Raw genomic sequence first — 25,377 nt, 5'->3', positions numbered from 1 at the left:
GGCCTTTCAATAAATACCTACTTTATTCTTAACTCTTGTCTAGCCTCTGTTCTAAGTCAGCCTTCTCAAGGCATCAATATGAAAATCACTATGGAAATAATTTGGTATCATTAACATTCCTAGTGATCAGGATCTTGGTTTTAATTCATTAGTAACACATTCTTTTCTGTTAGCATAGTGCCTTTAAAACATCATTGGTGGAAATATCTTTATTACCTGTATAGGTTTGGAGTCTTATGACTTGAGGCCTATTATTTACCCTGTTACTTTTTGTACTATGGGAAGATACTGTCCCTGTCCTAAGGAATTTGAAAAATATAAATCTGACCCTGATCGACCCTGATTAGTTTGTGAGAATCAGCAGGATCACAGCACATGCTGGTTTGACTCTAAGACCTTGGGGAAGTGACTTTTACATTAATCAGGTGTACATACACCATACAGCTCAAGAGTATTTGACACCCCTTTGATTGAGGCTGACAAGTCTTAAAAGATGAACGTGTAGTCCCACCCTCTTACAAGGCAGCATAGCATGGTTCTGACTTAGGGTTTAGGAAACAAGCAATTACTACTCTCCTGTATGCATATCTGTCTTGATACAGAACATGCTTTGTCCATGGCAGGTGCAAAGACTGCTTAATTTGGAAACTGTGTCCTTATAGTGTTCCAGGTAGTCAGACTCTCTTCATGCTGCTCTTCGGCTTTTTTATCAGATAAGCCCAGCTGAGCAGAGTGAGCTTTAGATCCATATAAAACCAGCCTACCATGGACATGACACTATACATCATGATCAGTGTATTTTTGACTGATGAAAGAAAATGGGTGATGCAGTGGCTTAGCTAAATTTGCAAAAGAATGCACATTGTCATGTTTCCATGCTTTTTTAGCAGACAAGATACTGTACAATAAGAATGACAACTACCAATCTGTACACACCTGAATTCATACCATAAATTCTTGCATATATCTTATCAGTGGTTATTACTACAGAATCATGCAGCAGAACAATTTCCAGAAACAACCTCATGCAGATTTGCTGCAAGCTCTATTTATCCCTGCAAGACGTTTCTGCAGGAGCTACAGACTTACTAATGCATGGTTCTCCTCTGAAAAAACTGGTCTGTGAGCTGAATCAAATTATCAGGGAATCTAACATCAAAGGTTAACAGACAACAAACAAAAAAAATACAAAAGCGAAGACTTTAACCTGAAAATACAGCCCCAAAACCACACTAAACTTATAACCCAGAAAAAGAAAAAAATGGCAACCAAGCTTCTTACACTGTAAATAGATCAGCTGGTTGTTGTCCCAGGGTGCTGGGGTTGAAAAGTAAATCCATGAGCTGGTGTGGGAAAATGTTGATGATTAAAATAACATGATAGTAGCCAAAGTATCCCAGTAATTTGATCTCAAAATTCTCAGTTATTTAGGAAATTTAACAGCAAAAGCTGTAATTGTTGAAGGTCCTATTGACCTTGTACTATGCTTGTATACATTCAAAGTATTTTATTATTTTTTCATGCAAAATTGCAAAATTGGAGCCTTTGACTCCTTTGTATTAACATGGCACGTGGAGAGTAAAAGGATGATGATGATGATGACTATGATGAATGTTTTGTGCTTAATTTTTGAGATGCTTCATTACTGTACAACACTGCTGTGATGTGAGGACTTAGAGCCTTCCACATCGTGGCAACACATTTCTCCTCTCCAGAGCCAACCAGTGGACTTAGTGGAGAGACTAAGAAGCAATAGCATATTTTTCTTTTATTTAAATGGGATAATGCCATAGAGATATGTGGGTTAAGGCCATTTAGAGTCTGCAGCTTTGATATTGAAGTGGTCTTGGGCATTTAAGACAAAATTTCTCAATTTTTTTTCCAAAGCCTCAGCTTGTAAAAATCAATAAAATTCCAACAGAATTTCATATGCACAGAAGCAATCAGGAAATGGGAATTATTTTCATGAACTCTGTTTGCAAGCATTCTGAATTTTGAAATAATTGTAAAAACATCTTGAATTAGGTTTTAGCATGTTGTTGACATCTCCATTTAGTAGAAGCCATTAGTGACCCAGATAGTTTTCATTTTTGCAGCACAACATGGGTTGAGAACAGGAAGAATGTACTTACAGTATTTCATGATGCATCATTTGTTATATCTGATGTAAAAAAGAGAATGCTGGAGATTTTTTACCTGGATATATTGTGATAAATAAACCACAATTTGATACATTTTCTTGGAAAATACGTATTTTAATAGCAGTGCACGGATACTTACTGGTCATTTATCCATGACCTAGTTGCAAAATTATCTTCATATTACCTACAAAGAGAGGAAATTTAAGTTTGCAGCCTAGGTTGAAATTTAGGTTTACAATCTCTGACACAATATTTCCATACATGAACTTGTTTCAATTATTCTGCTCCTACTGTTAGCAGAATATTTTAAAGCAGATTATCATCAGGAAGACACGCTAACCTTGGATCTGTCTTATCCAAAATGTGGTTTTATTTTAAAAAAGTATAAAAATAAATATACAGTTATCATCTGACTCTAGTTTACTGTATCATTTGCAAAGTACTGCTTGTTTTGCCCTTTGAATATTATTGCTCACCTCGAATTCTCTCTAGGGCCAGAAGTGAGTTACAGACATAACATCTATTAATAACAGATAGACATAATCTGTCTGTTTAGTAGATATGGAATGTATTTTGTCCAGCCTTTTTTTCTGTTCATTGCAAAATTGAAATTAATCTCTTTTGCTTGAGGCTGTATAGTTTACTGTTATTAGTTGGGGACAGTAAAAGCCATGAATTTTCAGTAGTAGAGAAGCCTTGGGATTTTCAGTTGTTTCTGAGATCTTAATCAAAAATGTTACTGATTGCTTGGGAATCAATGAACACACTCCTGAGGAAAAAAAAAAAAAGCAGCATAGCCCGAATATTATTCACAATGTTTTGTTAAAAGACATGGTGATTCATAATGATTATATTTTTTACATAATGTGACATGACGAATGTCAATACTATCAATTTTTGCTGTATGTAAATGTCTCAGAAATATCTTTTGATATTTTGATTTGTGCTTTTGATCTTTTTGAGACAATCTTGCTCACACAAGTAACTTCTAACACTTAGGTTTTCCTTTTGAACTCTCAGCAAGATAAGTTTTAGCATATTCAAAAGTCTTTGCCAGTTCAAGGGTTGCGAATCCATAGCTTTGTAGTCACCAGATGCTTTTGTAACAATCTAATAAATTCTGGTTTAAGAGAATTAACTTTGTGCTGATGACAGAAACTCCAGCCTGTAAGATTAATGGAAACAGCATTTCTGAATCCCTGAAAGACTCAAAAGGTGAGAAAAGGTCCTTAAAAACCATCACATTTCACTTCACTTCTACTATTGCCAAAATATTATTCTTTGTTAGCGCCAATTAAAATTTGTCCAGTTTTAACCATGCATGACTGAACAGGAGTTAAGCATTTTTAAAAATACATTGACTAATGTCCAGTCAGACAATTGAGTTTCAAAACCCTGGGTTTTTTGGATCTCTTTCGAACAGAAAAGAGGAAGTACTTCCTTTTACAACACCATGTCAAGACAAGGACACACACTCTCATATATGCACACACATACAAAAAACATACTATTCAAGTTACTTCAGAGTTTACTCATTGCCACATGGGATCCTAAATAATAGCAGGAAGAAAAATGAATAATACTTTGTAAAAAAACCAGCAGCTTATTTATGCAGTGTTTCAAGAATTAAAATATTGCTGGTGCAAAATATGAGGAGTAAAGATAGCTGTTCAGATTAGGCATCACCGTCAGTGCTCTGTCTTAATAAAGCAACAGGTTTCGCTTTCCATGCATATATATGTGTAAACTATTTAAAATCATTTTCTTTATAAAAATTATGGTTGCAGGCAGCATTCAGATTTAATTTTCAGCAGTGGAAATATGAAATAACAGGACTGGCTGGGGTTTCACTCAGGGCCATGCATTTGAGTAGCCAGGATCACAGTCCTGGCCCTGAGGCTACAATGCACATCTTTACAATGCATTTTTGGTAGCAATAAGGAGAAGCTGTGTTTTCAGGGGATTGTGTTGACAGCAAAGTACATCAATGAAGGCCACCTTGCTCACAGTGAAGGTCTGCATTTTAAAACAGCACTAAAACAAAATAGTCATTGTGTTTTGACAAAGGTCTTAACTATTTATAGCAGAACAGCCAGAACTGCAAAGAATGCCGGATCTCTCAAAACAAACCTGGAGGACGCACTATTACTAGGGGCTGCTTCTTTGTAGCTTTTTAAAAATACAGTCAATGTAAACATTCAGAAACCCAGGCTAATACTTCTTTTTAAAGTTCAGACTTGATTTATGACAGCTGCATTGGATCGTTAATCATATATTATCTTTATGGGAGCTTTTTTCTAACATATGTTAATTGGCTGTTTTCTGTGACAAATTATGAGCTCTTACTTTGATGAGGTTCAATTGCAATCATGTTGGAGTTGAATATGTAGAGTTTCCAGCCCCCACTGGCTTCTTTAACCACTACAAACATCTGCACGTCACTGCCGTGCTGAGTAATGGCAGGATTTGAGTTGATTTGATCTCTGTACTGTTTTTTCCACAGGATATTTTCAGCTCTTTGCACTAAATCTGTTACAAGGTTCACTGGTTTTAGCAAAAGAGCTAAAACTAATATCGTATATGGGATTAGTAGAATACAATGAGAAACAATTAATAATACACTGAAATATTTTTTAATATTCAGAAATTTCAATGCCGTATTGGAAATTCTCAGCTTTATGACATTCATTTAATGGTGTCGTATAGCATTTCCAGAAGCAAAAATGCTGCCTGCTTTTTGAAGTTAGCTTGTTTTTTTAATTCTTGAATGTAATATTTGCAAGTTTAAAAAAAGAGAAAAAAATTTTTACTTGTGAAGTGGTTGGCCTCACTTTAATTTTTTTAATTTTTACCAAAAAAAAGTGTATTTCCCAGCTCAACAGGAAACATGTCCAATTTTGTTTTACATAAACTTGCACATCTTCCTGTTAGTAAAGAAAATTTTGCACTGAAAGTTAGTGTCTTTTTTATATTTAGGAAAATCATGACTACATATATTCAGTATGTAAATTAAGGAAATTCAGGAAAAAAAAAAGTAACCCCAATGGAAGTTGCTGCATTTTTTTTTTTTTGTACTTAATCTTTTGATGATATTTGGACACCTTGTTGTATTTTATACAGTGATTCATAGGAAATACTGAGACAAAAAAAGGGTGCTGTATTTTAATATTTGTATTCAAAGCTGTTCTTAGGGTGAATGTGCAGAAATATGAAATCTTATGTATTTTAATAGTGAGAGAGCAGCCTGATCATAAAACTGTGTCAAACAAGATCAATTACACTGCAATTAATTTAGCAGAACACTACACAGCTTAGCTTTGACCTGAACCAAATGGCATTAGATAAATCTGTCCCATTTGTTCTTCAGAGAAAAGATGGGGGTTAAATTTCAAAGCAGGTGTTAAAGTTTAGAACAAGAGCCAGATGTGTATGGAAGCTACTTCAGTCTCATGAGAGTGGTTTTAATTCAGCTGTTTCCCTGGAGTACCACACAATCAATGAGTTCCAAATCCTAGGGCTACCTGCCTTTATGTGAAATCATGGAAATATTTCTTCACAGATTATCACTGAATATGTGTGGAAAAATTAGATCAGAAATTAAAAGTAAAAAAGGTTAACCTCAGAATTTACATGAACACCATATTTCTTTGAATTTTGGCAGTGGAGAGGTGGCAACCAAGTGAAAATGCTTACAGAAGAGATGTATTACTATAAGGAGAACTTTAAGCAGTGCAAAACTCAGACCACAGATGTTTAATATGTTTCTCTAGTCACCGCTTTTTGTGTAGCAGTATTTTACAAGTGAGCATATGTAGGTCATATGCAGCAGAGTGAAGATCATTAAAGATAGATGAATTGAATTAGAGAGAGGTTTGAAAATTAAGACTTTGAATGTTTTGTTCCTATTTCAGAATGTCAGTGAAAGTGAAGTGTCTTGAAAAAAATCTACAAACGACATTCAGTTCTACTTGCTAATATGAGCTTAGTTGGCTTTAAGAAAATAAAACAAGATAAAGGGAGATATACATGTGAAAGACAGGGATTGGTACTTTATTGGATTTTGAGGCCTGTGAGCCGTGTGTCTTAATTGGGGCCAGTTGGGATCATTTAATAATTGCTGTCAGAAGATCAAATTTAATTCTCTTTATAAAAAGACCACAGTGGGATAGAGTTAAGCAAATTGTCATCTGAGATTTCAAATGAACTAAGCTTTAATTAGGTTGATTAGGATGCTGTAAGAGAGAGAAGGAAAGAGGAAATTGATGTATCTGCTGTGTACCATAATGGACCTTATATGACAGTACCATCAAATATCTTTATTTCAAGAAGATACACATTAGCATAAAGGAAGATACGACTACAGCAACAGGCATATATAAATGTGTTAGGTATACAAGGTAACTATAACTTTCTGAAATTAGTGGTTTTAACTATAGGTATGAATATTTTTATGATCATAATATTTACCCTTAACATTGCTTTTATATGGTTTTAAATACTCTAAATTATCTTCTTTGTTTGTTTACATACTCGTTGATTATTCCAGATGAGAATTATAGCCATCAGAATTTCTCTATTGCATAATATTCACTGTACTTAGTTCTCAGAACATTTGCAAGTGCAAATCCTCTGATTCCTTACCCCAGATTTCCAGCAGAGAAACTGAGTAAAAAATGAAAGTGACATGAAATATTTTTGACAGAAAAGGGAGCAGATCTCAGACATGTTTGCATCCCAACCTTGAATCCTTTGAATTATGCTGCCTGATACTTTTGCCACAGCTGCCTCTTTCTAAGGATATATTTTATCAGAAATCATATTACATATCAATAGAGCTCAAAAAGTGCCATTTCAGAGGAAATGTAACGTACATTCATGGTCACAATAAGATTTAGCTAATGTATCTTTGTATTGATTAAGTTTTTGCTTTTTCAGCACGCTTTTAGGATAACTGTAAGATGAGCAATGCAGGCAGTGATCCTATTAGACAAACAAAATGCTCATTGAAGATAGAATGGAGACTATCAAGCAAATTCCACTTTCCTTCTGCAAATTAAGAATATTTTATGCCTGTTTACTGAGATTTGTCAAGGATGTTGACTTTTTGCATTGGCTATTGTCAAATGCAGTACGTTGTATACAAGAAAGAAAGAAATCCCACTGCATGTGCTAATGGAACGGTTAAAGCTGAGGTTCTGTAAGCAAGGTGTGATGCTCACTTGTGGCTTTTGTAGTTATACAGAGAAGCAGATGTACTTCTGGTAAACACCATCCTTTCAGTAAAAATTTTGCTTTTAAGAGTCTTGCATTTAGAGCTGTTAGACTCCAATTCTGTGAAAAATTAGAAGACGAAATCCTCATGTGGAAAGTACAAATTAGTTGCCTAGCACAGTTTTCAAAAACTAAATATGAACTATGATATGGCTGAGCAGCACACTATATTAGACCAGGCTATTTATGTCTTTGCAACTAATGCAGATACAAAGCTGCAGCTCTCTTAGCTCTTTATCATATCTCAGCATAACTCCCCAGTGTGTTGTATATCTTAAATTTCTCTCTTTCTCTATTTTCATGTGAATATTGTTAACAGAAATCTATATATTGTCTGTCTGGTTTTTAACCACTAAGGACAAAAATAAGATTTGTAAAATATTCCAGTAAGCCAGAGCAACACAGACAACTCAATAGACATTTTAAGCCAGTTATTTCTGACAACTTTTTTTCTCCCATGAGGCATCTTTTTACCTTTTTTACACAGCAAATTCCTTGTTCTCTTTCCTTTTTTATAAGCAGCTTCATCTGTTTATGCATTTTCGTAGTTCCAAACCAGTGAGAATCTAGTTTGTATCTTCTAGCATAGAGAGATCCCTCTTGTCAAGACGCAGGCTGGAGGTAGAAAGCATATAGCTTTAGCCAGTGATTTATGGCAGACTAACACTAACAGATATGGCCACATACTTTATTTCTCAGTAGAACCTTCCATCTCTCCAATAGATGCTTCATCCTGGACATGCTGAATTGCAGACATGAGGCACAAGGCAATATATGTACAAGGTTTATTTCCTATCAAGTGGACTCTAAATTCTTTGTAATTGTGTTTCATTGCTGTACTCTACTTTTCTTCCCCTCTTTCAGAGCAAATCCATTCTGAATTTGCATGTTTCTATGTAAATTGTCTGTGTTTTGTATGTTTAACAGCAAGAAACTGTCCTAGTTTATGAGCTTTGCCATTAGAAAGGACACATATTGCACAGAGATAGTTTCCCACTTCTCTGCAGTGAAATGTAGGTGTGGGGTTTCTTTTTTATTATTAGCCTTATTAGGTACCTGACATACATTTCATCTCCTTTTGTCCTTGGGAAAAAAAAAAAATATATCTGAGTGGGATTGGAAGACGTTTGAATTGTCATGGTCATTGGGAAGATTGATATATTTCCCTTGCTTTTTTTTCTCCCCTTCTTCTTCCTTCTCCTCATTTTAAGCCTGCAGCTGTCTCTGGGCAAGCAGTTGCATTCAGGGAGTGTCATAGTTTTTATACCCATATTTATCATATTACCATTCATACAAAAAGAATGAACTGTTATCAGCTTAGCAGCTCTCCACAATGTTGTGCAGTCTACATTTCAGAAGAACTATATTTCATTCCTGACATTTCTGGAAAGGTCAGGAATTAAAGCAAAAAAATGTGTTTCTTGAATTGAGTATACAAAAAAGAAGAGCAGAACATCTCTGTGTCTAATCATACCTCTTTAAGGGAGAAATTACCACATGAAGGGTATACTGACCTTAAGTTGCATTAAAAAACTAATAAAAATACTTAAACATGAGTTATGTGTTAAGGTTTAAGCTATAAGAAAACCAACTTTTTGTTTCTGTGATAGTATAATTGAAGCTAAAATGGTCTAACACCACAGACAAATTATTTCTAGACAGAGATAATATTTTCCATCTTCTATAGCTGGAAATAAAGGATCAGTTTGAGGTATACTGAGGAGCCAAGAATTATGCAACATAAAGCCAATTGATTTTTTCCAAAATTGTTAGTCTACATTAGGTACTAACTCTGTACAAAATTTACCTGACTTATTTTTTTCAATATTAGTGGTGGATCTGTTATCATGCTGGTATGAGTTGAAAGGAGCAGAAATATAAACCAGTAATACAGAAACCAGTAATATTCTCTAAATTTAAAGCCATGTCTGTCTGAGACTCCTTCCATCTTTGGAGCATCAGTGATGGACTTGGGTGGCTGATTGCATCACACAAGATCTAATAGCAAGAAACAAATTTAAAAATATCTAAGATATTACAATCAAAATTTTCAAGCCTGAGTAGGTGTTATCATACAGCAAAATGCTATCAAATAGCTTGAGAGTCTGGCATACAGAGATTCCATGGGATTCCAAAGGTTTGTACAGATTTAATGGAATTTCTGTGACTTAGGACATCTGTGAAAACTCTTTATGTTTAATTACTTAATTTCTCTGGTAGGAAGCTGAACCATATAAAGGGATATGCTTTAGAGTCATTGTCCATTTTTGGCTTGGGTAGCTAGCCAAATTCATGGTATTATATAGGTTGTTGCAATTAGGTTAGGGAAACTGATAAGTAATTCAAATATTTCCTTAGTTCTGTTTATTTACAAAGATTTATTATATCTCTAAATGCAGCAAGGTCAAGAACTGAGGTCCATTATCAGATATTAATGTTTGAGTTCCCTATCCCATCACCTGAGCTCTTTCCCAATGTCTCTATATATTGAGCTTCTTCTTATCATCACAAGTTACAAACCTCTACAAAATAATACCAAATAGGGATCTTTACTATGATTTTTTTTAAAAAAAATTTTCAGGACTGTAAGATCACTGAAGTTATGCTTACCAGCATAATCCTATAACTTCTGTCTTTCACCTTCCAGACATTACTCAAATTACTCTTAAAATGGTAACATCATAAAGTCACACTTCGAATCCAGAAAAGAATTTTATGCCACCCCAACATATTTATACAGTTTTCCCATCAAGATATTTCCCATCATAAACCTGTAATAGTTTTACTTTCATTCAAGCTTTACCTTGGCAATTTGTTTCATTTTAATTATGTTGGGAAGGATTCCTTTCATTAACCCCTTGACAATATTTCCATAGAGTCTGTTTCCTGGTAGAAGTTTTTCTCATAATGAAGAACTTATTTATATCTCGGGGTTTTTTCTCTTAATTTCTACATTCATGTTCCCAGTTTTATGGCAATTTCATCCTCAGTTTTTCCCCTATTCAACCTCCTTAGATGATCCTTCCTAATCTTCAGCTTAGTCTTTGAACCAACTACAGTGCTCAGTCATTTATTTGCTTGGTATTTTAAAGACACTTTGGATTCTTATTATGGTTTTCTCCACTTATTTATGCCACAAAAATACTGTTTCCAAAAGTTTTCTCTTTTCTCTGAAAACTTCCTAGAATTATTCATTTGTAAATGTGTAAGACATTCCTTTTGAAAATTTGGTTATGAGGTTTCTGCAATCCAAGTCTTTGTTCCTCCTCACAGAGATGAAGTGGTAGTGCAACACAAACCTGGAATAGCACAACTCAGCTATGTTGTTAAACTATAGATACGCATGATTACAGTAAGAAAAAGAACTCCTTTGTTGGGTTCCAGAGGATTCTTCGAATGAGAAAAGGATCCTGGATCAGGGTGTATAAAATTTCTCTGGAGCTTGTTGGATGAAGACAAAGGAGATGAGACCTGTGTAGGTCTTGACAAGTCCATCCATTTTATCCAAAATTTAATTGAATCCTATATCCATTCCACCTATTGCTTCTAGACTCATCACTGACCACAGTTTAGACAAACACTGTCTAGTTGCATGTACCTAGCTCCCTAGCTTTCAGCAAATTATAAGCAGAAAGTAATCAAAAAGGATTAGGAAATAATCCATTTTTAGAATTAATCCATATTTTCTTCAGTAGAGGAAATCCAAAATTGTCTTTCACTGAAACTGGCATTACTAAGCACTTGTAACCCAGTTCAGACTATGATTTTATGTTGCATTATACTGTTTTTTCCAATAATACCTGGAATAATCCCCTGATTCTGAAAAGCTGTTTGGGGGATTTAAGTTCCACAGACTTCCTCATATGAAAACATTAGTAACAAATCTGTACATCTAGATCTAACCACAGTCAGAGACTACTTTAAGGTGATGCAATAACAACACTAGAGATCTTACATTTTCCTGTAAAAAGCCAACACTCTCCGAAGTCCTTTGTGTTGAAGACTGCTCCCAAAATGTAGCACTAGTATTTTACTTGGTGTGTAATATGTCTTTCAATACAAAGAGACACAAATCACAGTAGCTCCAAGACCTTTTCAACTCACAAGGTGCTAAATCCTACCCTCTTCACTTGTTGACCACTGAAGTGCTTCCTCTTTTTTTAGTTCAGTAAATGACCGACTGAATTGGTAAAACACCTTTCATGATATTTTTATGCATCTAGTAAATATAATGCAATCCGATCAAGTTACTAGCTCAAAACTGACAAGGCTCCTAGGTGAATTTGCAGTGGTTCAATTTCCCTACTCCATTTTAAGTGAGGTTCCCATTCCTAGCCACTGTTTCCATTTCAGACCAATTAGTGTGTCCAATTGAATAAACTGTTATGCTTGAGGCAGTCTGAAGTGCCTTATAGATCTTAGATCTTATTCCATATATATTGGTCAGACTCCCATTATGTCTGTCCAGCTGCTAAGGGTACATCATGAACCTAATCATAAACATACAAACATTTTCTTCAAACTATTTACTCTATTTTTTTTTTCTTTTGGGTGATGGGTATATATGGAAATACCACCCAATAATAGTTTTAAAATTGAATCTTCACAGGCATAGATTTTATACTAACATTTCACTTAATTGTTCTCCTTAAAATTTGCATTAGTGTCTGCATTAATTGCTTTACAATTTAAATACTCCATTTTAGCAATCTTCAGAAATGTTGTCAATTAGCCAGCTCTTCCTTTCTTCCTCAAGCATAGCAGGCATATCTTACTGGTGTTCAAGCAATCAGTTTTCATCTGGTGGTTGCTTCTTGTGGTGCACTGCTACAAGGAATGATCTCATCATCTGTGGCAAATTCCATGACCACATGGAAGTATTTTGATCTCCTGTCATTACCAGCATGACCAGGTTTGCTATAGCAAATACGTAATATTCATAAAATCTTCCACCACTGTGCTGGATGGATGTCTGTCAGCACATATTGTGGAGGATAAACTAAAGTCACTCCTTCCCTTTCATACAGACATGGATTGGCTTGGATAGAGAGGTGGCTACAGACGGCATTAGTCTCTTGAAAAACAGGGTCTGTGGCACAGTGAAATAGGACCAGCGTTATGAAGTATCATCTTCTCTGCTATTTTGTCAATGATGCTTAGTTTGCCCCAAAAATCTTTTCAGGGGAACTTTGCGAAACAAGGAAGTCTTCCACCCATGATGCACAGGTTCTTGCTCTGTGAGATAATTTGGTACTGTATTTGAGTTGTAAACTACATAGACCACAACTGTCTGAAGCATTCTTACAAAGAGTCTTCAGAAGTGTATCATTCCAAATAAAAAATAAAAAAAATAAATCACATTTAAAAATATTCTCATGGTTGTTCCAAGGAATAGAACAGTATTGATGAAACCATTAACTTAGCTGCAAGAGAGGAATTTTCTGCAATTCATTGCTACATTGTCATTATACTAGGCATATGTTTAAATGTAAGCAAACAAACAAATAAGCAAGCAAATAAGGTACAGCTCTGGAAGTTCAGATTTAAAATAAACGCCTTCTACTATCCTTTATACATAAACAAACTAATAAATGGAGTATAAGTTGAAATGCTCTTATGAGTCCAGCAGACACTTTCAAAATCAGTAGAAAAATTAAGGAAATATTAATTCAAATCAAATAATTTAAGTTTTATCTTAAAATTCGAAGTAACAATTTACATCTTGAGAATTATTTTGTAGTTTGAAACTTCAAGAATATTTTACTCCTGCCTTTGTTCAGAACTTCATTTCCCTGGAATTATCCTCCATTATGAATTAAGCTCATGCCATAAATCAGCAGCCAAGTTAGATAACTGAAAAGATAATAAGCCTTGGTAGTTACAGATTAAAAATATTTTCTTTATGTGCAGTTTTTTTGATTTGATGTACTGTCACTCTAGCTGTCTCTAGTACTTTATCTATTATAATATATCCATTATGGCTTAAATGTTTGTTTTATATTTCCTGTAGCCGAATGCATGATCTATTGAGAGTTAAATTTAGTAGATTAAAATTAACTCTCTTCCAACCTTTTCATATGGCAGCATGCCCATAAGATCAAAACACATAAGTGTAGGTTATGTTTAATTTCTAAATCAGAATGTTGTCGACAGATGTTTGAAAGCTTAAGATGACTCAGATTCATTTTTGCATGGCTTTCTGCCTGGAGAAACATACTGTAGATCATACCATTGCTGCTTTACCGGTATATTGCCATGGTGATGACATATATAATTTTATCATAACCTTCTGATAAGGCCCAAACTGCGTCCTTTGTTATGACCATGCAACCGTACCACCAGGTAAATGTAAAAAACCACTTCTATCTTTAATGTCAACTGATCTCAGTCAGATAATGTGATGGATAATTATTTTCATCCTTCTCTGCATTTCTTTAAACTATATCCAGCTCAAGGTGACAGACCCAAAATGAGTGATGTCTTCAACTTGATGATACTACTTGATGTAGTATGCCCAGCTGTTTCTTCACTGTGTAGCTCTGTCAATGTGTGGAACGTAGTCAGTCAGGATTTTACAGAAACAGAGTGACCATTTTATCTAAATATGTGCCCCTCACTGTCAGTGTTCATGGTTATGTTTTTGCAACTAATGTTTCATCAGAAAAGTAGATGATGCATTCTTACTCAGTACATTCCCATTTTTAGACAGATTCAAAACTTGTTTGAGAGAACAGTTTTGCATAAAAAAATTTCGTTTCTTTATATATCAAGATAAGAATGGTAGGAAAAAGGGAACAGTGCTTTTTTCTTTACATCCTTATATCAGCATAATGAAAAAAAAATTGTTTTGTTCTTCAGTTTTAACCTAATTAATCCATTCAATATGTAAGCTGCTTAATGGAACAGGGACGTCTTTATGACAAGTTTTTTACTTTTTTAAAGCAACCGTGAAAATGCTATAAACTAACACATTTTAACTTGGTTTTTCTCTGGCTGCGTTCTTGTTTATAAATTAAATATTTTTACTGTAGTGTTTTGATACTCCTTATTTCTCCTGGTGTAACTGCTCAAAGGATTCTCTGTCTGGGTGTTGCAGCAGAGCAGATTCAGACAGTTCTGCTCAGAGAAGGAAGTGGACAGTTTTGGTTCCCATTTTGTACTTCTGGAACAGTTTAGGGAAGGAAGCACCTTTACACCTTTTATTGTTCGTGGTTGCTGACATAATATCCTTCCCTGACTGCTCTGTGCGTGCTTCCTGCCATTCTGTCAAGATTCTTCTGTGCTGCAGAGAAGGGATAGCGGCTGTGTATGTGTGTGCATATATCTGTGTGTCAGTGTTTAAAAGAGAGACAGGAGCTGTCAAGTGATTTGCTGCATTTCTCCTTAAGTTCTTTTCCCTTCTCGAGGCTCAGATCACTCTTCTGTCAGCTACCACTGACTCTGCCAAATCATATAGTGAGCAGAAGACCGCCAAATATTAAGTTCCTCTTTTTTTAAGCAGTCTGGTTTGTTTTGGTTTTGGTTGTTTGTTGGTTTTTTTACTACTTGGCTTTGTAAAAAAAAATGCAGAAAATTATAACAAAATAGCTTTTAACTCCATATTTCTTTAAATGCAATTTGTTTCCACGTGACTATATTATTAAGCTGGAAGTTTTCTTTTAGGTGGAGCTTCTTCAACAAAGCTCCTTTTAAGATTCTCTTGGGTAATTGAAGCCTGCAGACGTATTTGACTTTTGTAGTACATTCAACTTTTCTAATCAATCGGCTTTTTTAGTGTTAGTGAAATAACAATTTCCCAGTTAAGAGGAACTTTAAATACTTAATACTGCAATCCTTGGTTCTACAAAAACTTTCAAAAGGTATTGAGAGTGCTGGTGAAGTCCTTAGCAGTCATGGGGATTTTTTGGTCTCCAGAGTTCTTTACATTCTGTTTGACTTGGAAATTACCAGGCTTTAAAGGTTATAGCCCTTGCATGAGATGACTTGATTTACTTGTCTGAATTTCATTGATTGGGAATCACTCCAGCTATCTTTTTCATATATGCACTAATGAAATATATAGAGCTATGAGCTAACACATAGTAAGAATAACTCTTGAAGGACTTAGTGTTGATAGGTGTGTGTGTATGTGTATATATATTTGTGTGTGTGTCTGTGTGTCTGTATAAAAGAGTAAGAGAATATATAGGGAATAAGTATTAAGAAGAATACAGGGAAATACCACAGGCATACCAATTTGTTTTGAGTACTACTAAGAATAGTAGAAATTGGGGGGTTTTTTCAACGGAAATAAATTTGCTAAAAAAATTGAAAAACTTGTATTTAAAATTGGTCTAGTAAGCAAAATGCAAACTAGAACATATAGGAAGAAAGACTGGTTTTTTTTAATCCATGCAAGAAAACTTAACTCACTGCCCATGGAAGCAAATTTATGTTTCTTTGCAAATTATATGTTTCATACAGATGACCTAATTATATGTTTTACAGAAAATTCTCGTGATCAAGTCTCGCATGAATTACTTTAAGATAATTTTGTGTAGATCACAGGAATTTTAAGATTCCGACTTTAAACTGTCTGTAAAAGCTGTTGTTTTAAGACTGGTCTTAAATGTGGAACTGATAAGTGTGTGGGAGTGATTCAACATACTGCTCTTCCACTTTGATTCCTATCCTTCCTAGCAGAGTTTTCTCAGTATTAAGTGATTTTTTTTTCTGAACTCACACAGCATCAGCATCTTCATCTGCAGAGCAGCTCATCTTCACTAACCAGGCACAGCTGCTCTAATCTGCCCACCCTGACCTTCCACCCTGCAGTGAGCAGAAGCTTAGGCATACAGTGCTGTAATCCAATAGTACCACTGGCCTCAGCTGAATGGAAGGAAAGGAAGTTGTTCCACGTGCATTTGCTGTGGATTAGAGTATGGGTTTGCTTCTACAGATAAAGCCTGTTAGACTCTTTTGAGTCCTGCATGTGCATGGGAAATACCATTCTAATTTGTGCTTTGTGTTGGAGGTAAGACTATAGGAAAAACAGGAAACAAACCCAATCCAAGGAAATGTAAAACCATTTCTAAAAATAGACTGGGTTTGTTTGTCAACACTGAAAATCAGATAAGACTGTCTCCTAACTTTGTTTGGAAAAATGCTTTTAAAAATACATTTACAAAATAAATTAATTTCAAAGTTTTGACCTTCTTTTAACTTTTTGTTGTTGCAAATATGGCCAACAAACTTTGTATCTTTTTAAGCAGTTAGAAGCTATTGTTTTCAAAGATAAAAAGCAGGAAAGAATTTTTGCAGTCTATATTTTGTTATATTTACAGTATTAATTGTTCCATGTTCTGTGTTCTCCACTATAGTAATGATATACAAATATGCCCAGAAAATAATATAAAAAGATAATAATGTATAGAAATATAGTAAGTACTATACCTGAGCATTTGTTTTGCCCGACAGATTAATTACATCATAGTGGCAAGCTAGAAAACTCAGACTGCTTACTCGTTAATTTTTTTTTAGCATGATAAAACACTTGAGCAGATTTAAGTTTAATGTATGCTAAGAAAATCAAAAGAGAATTGACGATCAGAAAGAGTGAGATCTAGCTTTTCTGCCTCAGTAGCTTTGAATCAGAGCCAAATAAAGGATTAAATGACCAGAATATCAGCTTAGTGTTATGTAATATATTGTGAGAATTTATCAGGTCGATTGAGATACTATAAGTTTAGAATAAATGAGGAAATGTTGGCCTCCATTTTAAATTTACAAATTTTTTTACTTCCAGGACAATATCTTTACTACAGTATGGAACAAATATAAAAACTTTAAAAGAACATACAAATTCATAATTGTTTGAATTTCTTTTTCCTATTCTGTGTTTCAAAAACCTTTGTGCTATTCTATTAAAAAATATATAAATATATAAATATGATAAATCAAGATTATAAATGGGAAACTTTTGTCTTTTACCTTATACTATATTAATTAATTTTTGTATTTTTTTTTATTTCCATGGGCTTCCTTATTGTCAAAAATATTTTGGATATGATAGAAATTAATTATGTTGGTTATAACATTTTATGAAATATGTTTTCTGTATTGTGTATTTTTATATGCTCTGTAAATATCTCCTTAGCTCTGTTTACAGTATTGTAAAGCTCATGCATTACTAAATATTGTGAAAATATTTTTCAGAACATTCTTAAATTGTCATCTACCTCCATTGTTCTGTTTTTATAAAAAAACTTATGTTTGCAAGTTATAAATCCTTTGCAGAACAATTTACAATTTGCCCTTAAATAAAATGAGGGAGAAGTGCTTAAAAACTAGTGTTTCCTTCAAGTATCTTCAGTAATACTTTTACTAATTTATATTCTTAAAGAATAATGTTAAGAACTTTGGATTTAAAGTAGCTGGCAACTATTATATAACAAATAACACTTTAATAAATGTTCATCTTAGTTGCACAATGGGGGAAATTATCACCTCTGCTGCCAAAACACAAAATTGTTTTCCCTTCAGAAATAAATTAGCTGGCCTGCTTAGCATACATAGATACAGAACAGTTCATTAACTCTCTGATTTAGGTAATTTTTCATATTAGAGCTGTGAGTGATATGTAACATTAGAGAAACTTAACTCCATTAAAATTTTCACAATGTGTACTTCAGTCTTTTTATTTCTTGATATATTTGTGTTTGGTGTTTTCTTTCATAAAAATATAAGCCTTTGAATACAATATTTTTCTCTATGCATTACTTGTTTTATAGATGCATTAAATTTTCATTATAATTTAGTTGTACACTAAATTATAATGAGGATGCTTAGCCAGGCCCATATAATAACTTTCATCTGGTTATCAGTTTCATAATAACATTTGATTTCCTTTCTGTATTTAGCAGGAACGGATGCAGAGGACTGTGAACTGAGTAGTGCAAGTGCTGAAGAAGGAGGTTTGTTTTGAGGAAACAGGAAAGAGGAATAAAAGAGAAAGGAAAAATACATAATTTTAAGGAAGAAGGAGAGAAAAGAAAACGGGGACTATGGGGAGAAAAAAGATTCAGATTACAAGGATTATGGATGAACGTAACAGACAGGTGAGTTGCAAAAATACCTGACTTGAGCATTGTATCATATTATAAGATGACTTATTATTAAGTCATTAAAAGTGATTTAATTATTAAAAGTGATTAAAAAGTTGATAAGTTTGTGCACCTATGCATATACCAGTATATATGTATATACCAATATATATGTATATGTATACAAAATGTGTGTTAGACTATCAAAGGAAAAATACTTTTGTAAACAACCTGAAACCTCATATACAGTGTTTTCAAGTTCAGTAACATGTACGGTTAGAAAGCTGAGGAACTTGAGGACTTGATTCTACAAAGACTACAAATTTTACAAAGAATTCTACAAAGATGGCTGTGTGTGCTCGACTCCACACTTGCTTTGGCTTCAATCTGGAATGTATATTGTTAAGCACATCTGGGAGTAGCTACAGGACACGAGCTTTTAGTACTATATTTTGTAAACTGTTATAATATGAGTTACAATAATATGAGCACTTTCATTTAAATTCAGACATCCCAATTATTTGTGCTCCTTCACCTTTGCAGTGTCTTTATTTTTACCTCTGTCATGTAAAAAAGACAGAAAAATCATTAAAAAGGTCTCTTCTTTTGCTGTCTGAATTTTAAGAAGAATTTGAGTAGCCTAATACAATCTAAAACTCACATAAAATCATTCTAGCATGTTGTAATTATAAAACCAAGTGACCATCACTATTTAGCTAAGACTAAATAGATCCAACAGGAAAGATATAGTAATTTTTAAATAAAAATAAATAAATTTATTTATTTTATTTAAATAAAATGGCTAAGGAGCTGTCACATATTATCAACACTATCTCTGCTGGTTAAAACATGGTCATAAATTACAGAATTTGCTCCCCTCTTAACACAAAAATAAAATTCAATAACTGATATCTTCAAATGATATCAATGAAAATTGCTGCTGTTTACATTTGATGTAAATGAATGGATGTGGATGTTTTGTTGAAACTCAAGATCCACAGTTTTAAGAACCTCTCCATATAATTATTTAATACTGTGATTAATGTTCTTCATACACCTGGCTGCAATTTAGGAACAATTTTCAGTATCTGATTTTTAAGAACTTGATACTGAGTTTCTATTAATAGATCTATAAATTTCTTCATATATTCAGGGATTTTTTAAGAGGCTCTTAGTGATGGAAGATTTTATAAAACCATAAAAAAACTCAGTTTAAGCATAACAACAAATTATAGTCCTTAAATATGCTTTCCAAGAACCTTTAAATTTTGTAGTGTTAGTAGTTTTACTAGTATTTAGTTGTGTTTTTCCTAAAGGTTGCCTGTTCTTGTGAGACAAGTTAAAAAGCAATAATTCTAAAAATACAGAAATGTCATCATATTTATTTTAATTGTCTTATAGCTTAGAGTTGAAATTGGATTTGAAATGTTGAATGTAATTAATTATTAAATATTAAGTCAGTAGTTTTTTGAAACTTTCCTGTGCTACAATGGTTTGTTTTTGAAAAGAACATGAATTATTTTGTAAACAATACAACAAAATTTAGCCATTCATAACATCAGATCATACAACAGCCTAATCTCAACTTGCTTGCTTAAATGCAGTATTTACAGAGATTTTAGCCCCACTTTGGTAAGAAGACTGTCTTTAAAGTGGTTGAATATACTTTTAAAACAGAAGACAGCTAGTCTTCAAATCATTCACAGAAATTTCAAGAATTCCAGAACCAGTTTTCAGAACTAATAATTATTAACAAAACCATAACACTAGAATACTAACAACTGTAGTGTTAGTTCAAGAAGTGTTTGTCTCACTAGGCATTTCTTAGATTCACAGAATCAGAGAATGATTTAGGTTGGAAGGAGGGAACCTCGTTCCAGCTCCACTGCCATAGGCAGAGACTCCTTCCAAAAGACCAGGTTGCTCAAAGCCTCAAAACCTCAAACACGGCTAGCTGACTGGGGCAGCTGCAGCTCCTCTGGTCAACCTGTACCTGTGCTTCACCACTCCCACAGTAAAGAATTTTTTGCTGATATCTAATCGAAACCTACTCCCTGTCAGCTTGAATACATTCCCCCATGTCCTGTCACTCCATACTCTTGTAAAATGTCCTTCTCCATCTTTCCTGTAGACTCCCTTTGGGTGCTGGAAGGCTGTAGTTAAGTCCCAGCCTTCTCTTTTTCAGGATGAACAATCCCAATTCAATATTTGCTAATGTAGCTTAGCCACTCTGAGGCTGGAGGTATAGACTTGCATTATTTTAGTTTCCATATTGTAAAACCGGCTTGATTCTGCTTCTTATTTCTACTCATGTATTAATGAAATTTTTTAAAGTATTTTTACTGACTTTACCTTGCATTTAGTGCCCTGATTTAAAGCTCAATGAGGCAAATGAAAAGATTTTAATCATTTCCTTGGACTGTGGGATTAGGCTTTTTAATTGCAGTAATATATATGTGATTAAATACAACTGGATTTTTAATAATAGCTGATTGTTTTTTCAGCCATTTATATGAGATGTTCTCTTTCACAAACTTCACCAGTTCTTAAAATATGATTACATAATGCTGCTTTAGCATAGCAACATCAGATCATTTGTTTCCTAACTTGCACACTTCCAGTAACCTTAAAATATCAACTTGTTTATATTCCTATCTTGTCATCTTATTTGGTTGCATAAATATATACAAAAAAAGATTAAAAGGTTGCACCAGAAAAAAACTGTTAAATGTTTTTGATTGGTGAAACTAAGATACCAGCTCAAGCACAGTTCCACAAAGGCTGTCTCTAGCTCCATTTGCAGATTGAGATATTTTCTTTCTACCTCACCAAAAAATGTTTCCAAGAATGGCAGCAAGTTGTTTGGCTAGAAACTGCCTTATTGTTGCTTACATTCAGGCAAAGTGTGGTTTCACAATACCAGGTATGTTAGATATGATATACTGGATGGTGCATCCTCAGCTGTTCTCCAGCACTTAAATCCTCTGCACATGCTGGTAAAAATACATGGAACACATATCAAATGAGGAGCTAGAGCAGTAGTTTTATTACTCTGTCTTCTCTCCCAGTGCAAAGGTGAATCTATTTGGAAAGCCGAATATCTGCAAAGAGTTTCAAGCTGCTACAAGGCCTGGGGAGCAAAATTCTTGTCCTTGCTTTTCCACTCACTTTTCCAGCCTCCTCTGTCAGCCATTGAATGGTGTACTTGTTGTCTCTGTGAAGGAGCTATTTTCTTCCACACTATACTACATATTCCACTCTTGCTATAGTATGAGACTCCTTTGCTCTTCAAAGTGCTTGTATGAGTGGATTGGGAAGGACAAAAATAGTGTTGATCTCCCTTCAAGAGAATTTCTTCTGAGCAAGTCTAGTTGGTTGTATTTGTGTATTTTAGTGACCACACTGGTAATAAATGTAAGTTCAAACTATCCAGAATCATATTTCTGGCTGCAAATCTCACAGAAATGTGCAATTTGAGGGTACAATCTGCACTTTTCCAAAAACTATTTTCAGCTTTGACTCTTGGGCATAAACTAAAGGAAGACTACTGCAAGTCAGTCATTAGAGGTCCAGTCTTTTTACCCTGGCCTGCTTAAGAGTTCTCACATTGACTTTAGTGAGTGCAGAATTCAGGATTTTAACTGAGAAGAGTCATAAATTTAATATTGTTTGTTGTAGGCTGCAAGTTGGCTGCATTTTATTAGTCCTCATTGATACCTTGTGGTGACAAACATGGCAAGAATGTTTGATTCTAAGAATGATCAGAAATTTTCTTTGGTTGGAAAAGTTTCAGAGAAAACTATCTGAAAAATTCCCTCTTACTGTTTTTTGACACATGTAGAAGGAGGCTGAATAAATGCCAGGCCTAGATTACATGTTTATTTTGTATAGCTTGGTTGCCACCACAGTATTAAATGCAAATGAAAACTCTCAAATGAATCCTGTTATAAACAGACAATGTGACCAAATATTTTCTTTTCATTCTAGTGATAGTTCTTGGATAATATAGTCTTCATAAATGTGGATTGAATCCCTGGTAATATTGTTCAGGCTCAACAAGGTTGTGAGGTTGTGCTAGTCCTCTCAACAGGCCACTGAAAAAGACTGTGACTTTTTACAAGGCATTAGTTGCACCATCAGCAGAATTAATAGCCAAAAATGTTAGCATTGACATCTGATGCTAGAAATGCCTGACTGCTACAAATTCTTTCTGCAGACATTTCATGTGAGCAGATTGGAGAAGAATTCTGGTAACACTTGTAGGTTGGTTTCAAAAAGAAAAAGATCAAAAGGAGGTCACTTGGAAAAAATATATGAACGTTATTTTCCTGTGTTTTCTTAATTGAAATGAATACTTCAGCTACCTTTGCTATGGTCAACACATGAAGAAAAAATTGTATTTCTCTCTAGAAAAGTCCTTGTATTTTTTCTGGGTTTTTTTTTAAGTATGAAATGTTTTGTTAGTTTTAAAGATAGCCTTTTGCGGTCTGCTTTAGATGGGAACCATCTGAAATTTTTTGCAGCTATCCAGACAGGGCTGTCCAGGTCTAAAATTAATAGATGTAATGACATAAATGATATTTTCTTACTGTTATACAAGGTATCTCACAAAATATCTCATTAAATCCATGGTCTGTGAGCTAAATCCAGAGGTACATTGACCCAGGAATGAGGGTGTATTGACCCAGTGATTTTCTAGTGTCAGGTCTGGAACACTCTCTTGCATTTAATCCCCTTTTTTTTTTCTAATTAGTATTAGGAAATATGAAGCCTTACAGGGTGATGCACCATTTTTTGTCCCTATGATTTTCTTGCTCATTAGTTTTGCATTTTTTCCTGCTTCTGAAGAGTCACAATTACAATTGAGTTTATCATAGCTAATGATTCTGCACAGTGATAATTTCTTTCAATTTGTAATGAGCTGCCAGGGTCTTAACTATTATTAAATACCATAGTAAGTGTACACTTCAATATTAAGGTGTTTAACATTAAGACACCCTTTTTAAAGCATCACATCTATGTAAATCTGTAGGTTTAACAATATAACAATATATATATTGTTATATATATTAACAATACCAACATTTGCTGTTCAACTTTCTCATGCCCAGATTTTTTACCATTCTCTAATTTCAGAATATCTGTAAAGCTATAAACAGAATTACTGAATTATCATCTCAATAGAGAACAAATCAAAGCAGATATTGAAGTGAGGTTATGGGGCAGGGGAAGAATATCCTGAAAGGAAATGACCATGTGCAGGAAGACCTAGATTTGTTCTACTGACTTTGATACCTAATGCTGCTAGTTTCAAAATGAATTTCAGCCTCATGTATCTATTTTTGACCATGTTTCAGCTCTACTTAAAAGAAAAGAGTAAGAGTCTATTGTCTGAATCAGAAGTTTCCCTGTGGAAAGAGTAGAAAACCTTGAATATTAATGCTAAGTTGAGAACAGCATAGATATAAAAAATAAAAAAAAATTTAAAAATCCACCTATTTACTTATATTTTCATTATTCCTTCATGGAGCATCTTCATTCTATCCAAGACATGAGATTTCCCAACCTTCCCCCAGGGAAATGTTTTCACATGAAAATGTAACTCTTTGACTAAGCACTTAAGCGTAATTTTTTGTTCAATTAACCTTTGTCTTAAACATCATGTTTTATCTTCTACATATTTTTATTAATTGCTTATATTAATATGCACACAGATATATACTTGAAATATAGCATCAAAATTAGACATTGATCTTGTTTTTTCAGAGGTAAAGTTAGGTTTCTGCAAGAAAAGGTTTTCCCCCCAAGTTTTCGAGACTCCTAATTTGTGCTGATCTGTTCAACTCTGGCAACATTTTTCATGTTATTGCAGACTCCCTGAGATGTAAAACTTTAACAGAGCTGCTGAAATGAACCATGAATTTCTAGAATGCAATATTTTAAGGTTAAATGTGCTCATATTACAAATTGATGCTCTGAGCATAATTTAGAGTGAATTATCATAAGGTAAATATTTAGGTCAAATTACTTTTAATTTGAAGTGTGAGCAAGAAGCCTAAGTAAAGAGAATGCAGTAGTGAATGAGACATCTGCCAACACAGCAGAGCTGAAAAATAGTGCAGACACAGGCACAGTCTTGCTGTCTTGCAAGGAATGGTTTAGAAAGCCCTGGGGGAGAACGAGCTGGAGGTGGGAAGCAGAACTGAAGCCATTGTGGAGAGGAAGAAGTTACACTTTTCCTGTTATGACAGGAAATGCAGACAAATGTGCTTCCTGACCATTTGCTCAGCAGGGAATGAAATATTCTTTGACCTTTACCTTGTGAACATTTTAGCAGCAGAGAAGTTATAAACATGTTTTTTACTATAAACATATGTTTGTACCTGCCAGAAATGGTGATAGCACACCAAAAGGGGAAAAAAAAAAAAAAAAGTCAGTTTTCGTGTATATTGTATTAGCTAATGTGTTTTTGAGATTTTCTTTTTTGCCTAAAATTTGTACATATCTGTAGGTCTGTCTATAAAGGACTTAATCATATCTCTCTGATTCAACAAAAGGAAGTGAAGCATCAGAGATCAGCCTTTATTATTTTTTCATTCCTCTCTGGTAAATCTTAATTTATAAGTTAAAATGGGAAATACATTGTTACTGGCTGACCTCCTAATTTCTGAGGTTGCTGTATCATCTTTAATTATTATATCTTTCAATTTTATCTGTCCTTTCTGGTTTTTTACAAAGGAAAAGCTTACAAGACTGACCCTCATTATTTGGATTTGGGCAGACTGAGTAGTATCACTACTTTGAGTATTTGATCTGTTATTTATGCACAAAGATTCTAAAAATATGGTGTAACAGACAAAACCTTCTTTTTTATATGGGTTAAT

The 25,377-nt window shown here is 34.0% G+C and overlaps 1 protein-coding gene across 14 annotated transcripts in view; it reads left to right on the top strand.

The window, feature by feature from the left end:
• The window catches only part of MEF2C (myocyte enhancer factor 2C), a 127,704-nt gene that overhangs the window by 34,234 nt on the left and 68,093 nt on the right, over window positions 1–25,377 (top strand). For 10 of the 14 annotated variants that reach the window (XM_086868740.1, XM_086868743.1, XM_023944709.2 and 7 more), the window contains one exon: window positions 18,311–18,508. In XM_086868740.1, coding sequence (XP_086724866.1) covers window positions 18,455–18,508 — 54 coding nt within the window. In that variant the 5' untranslated portion in view covers window positions 18,311–18,454. Of the gene's footprint in view, window positions 1–16,222; window positions 16,426–18,310; window positions 18,509–25,377 lie in introns of those variants that run through there. The other 4 variants (XM_086868742.1, XM_086868744.1, XM_023944702.2 and 1 more) reach the window with 2 other exon arrangements.

This window comes from Cyanistes caeruleus, chromosome Z (assembly GCF_971803275.1).
Source record: "Cyanistes caeruleus chromosome Z, bCyaCae1.hap1.1, whole genome shotgun sequence".
Taxonomy (NCBI): domain Eukaryota; kingdom Metazoa; phylum Chordata; class Aves; order Passeriformes; family Paridae; genus Cyanistes; species Cyanistes caeruleus.
The sequence above is the reverse complement of the archived record's forward strand: the minus strand, read 5'-3'. Positions and strand labels throughout refer to the sequence as shown.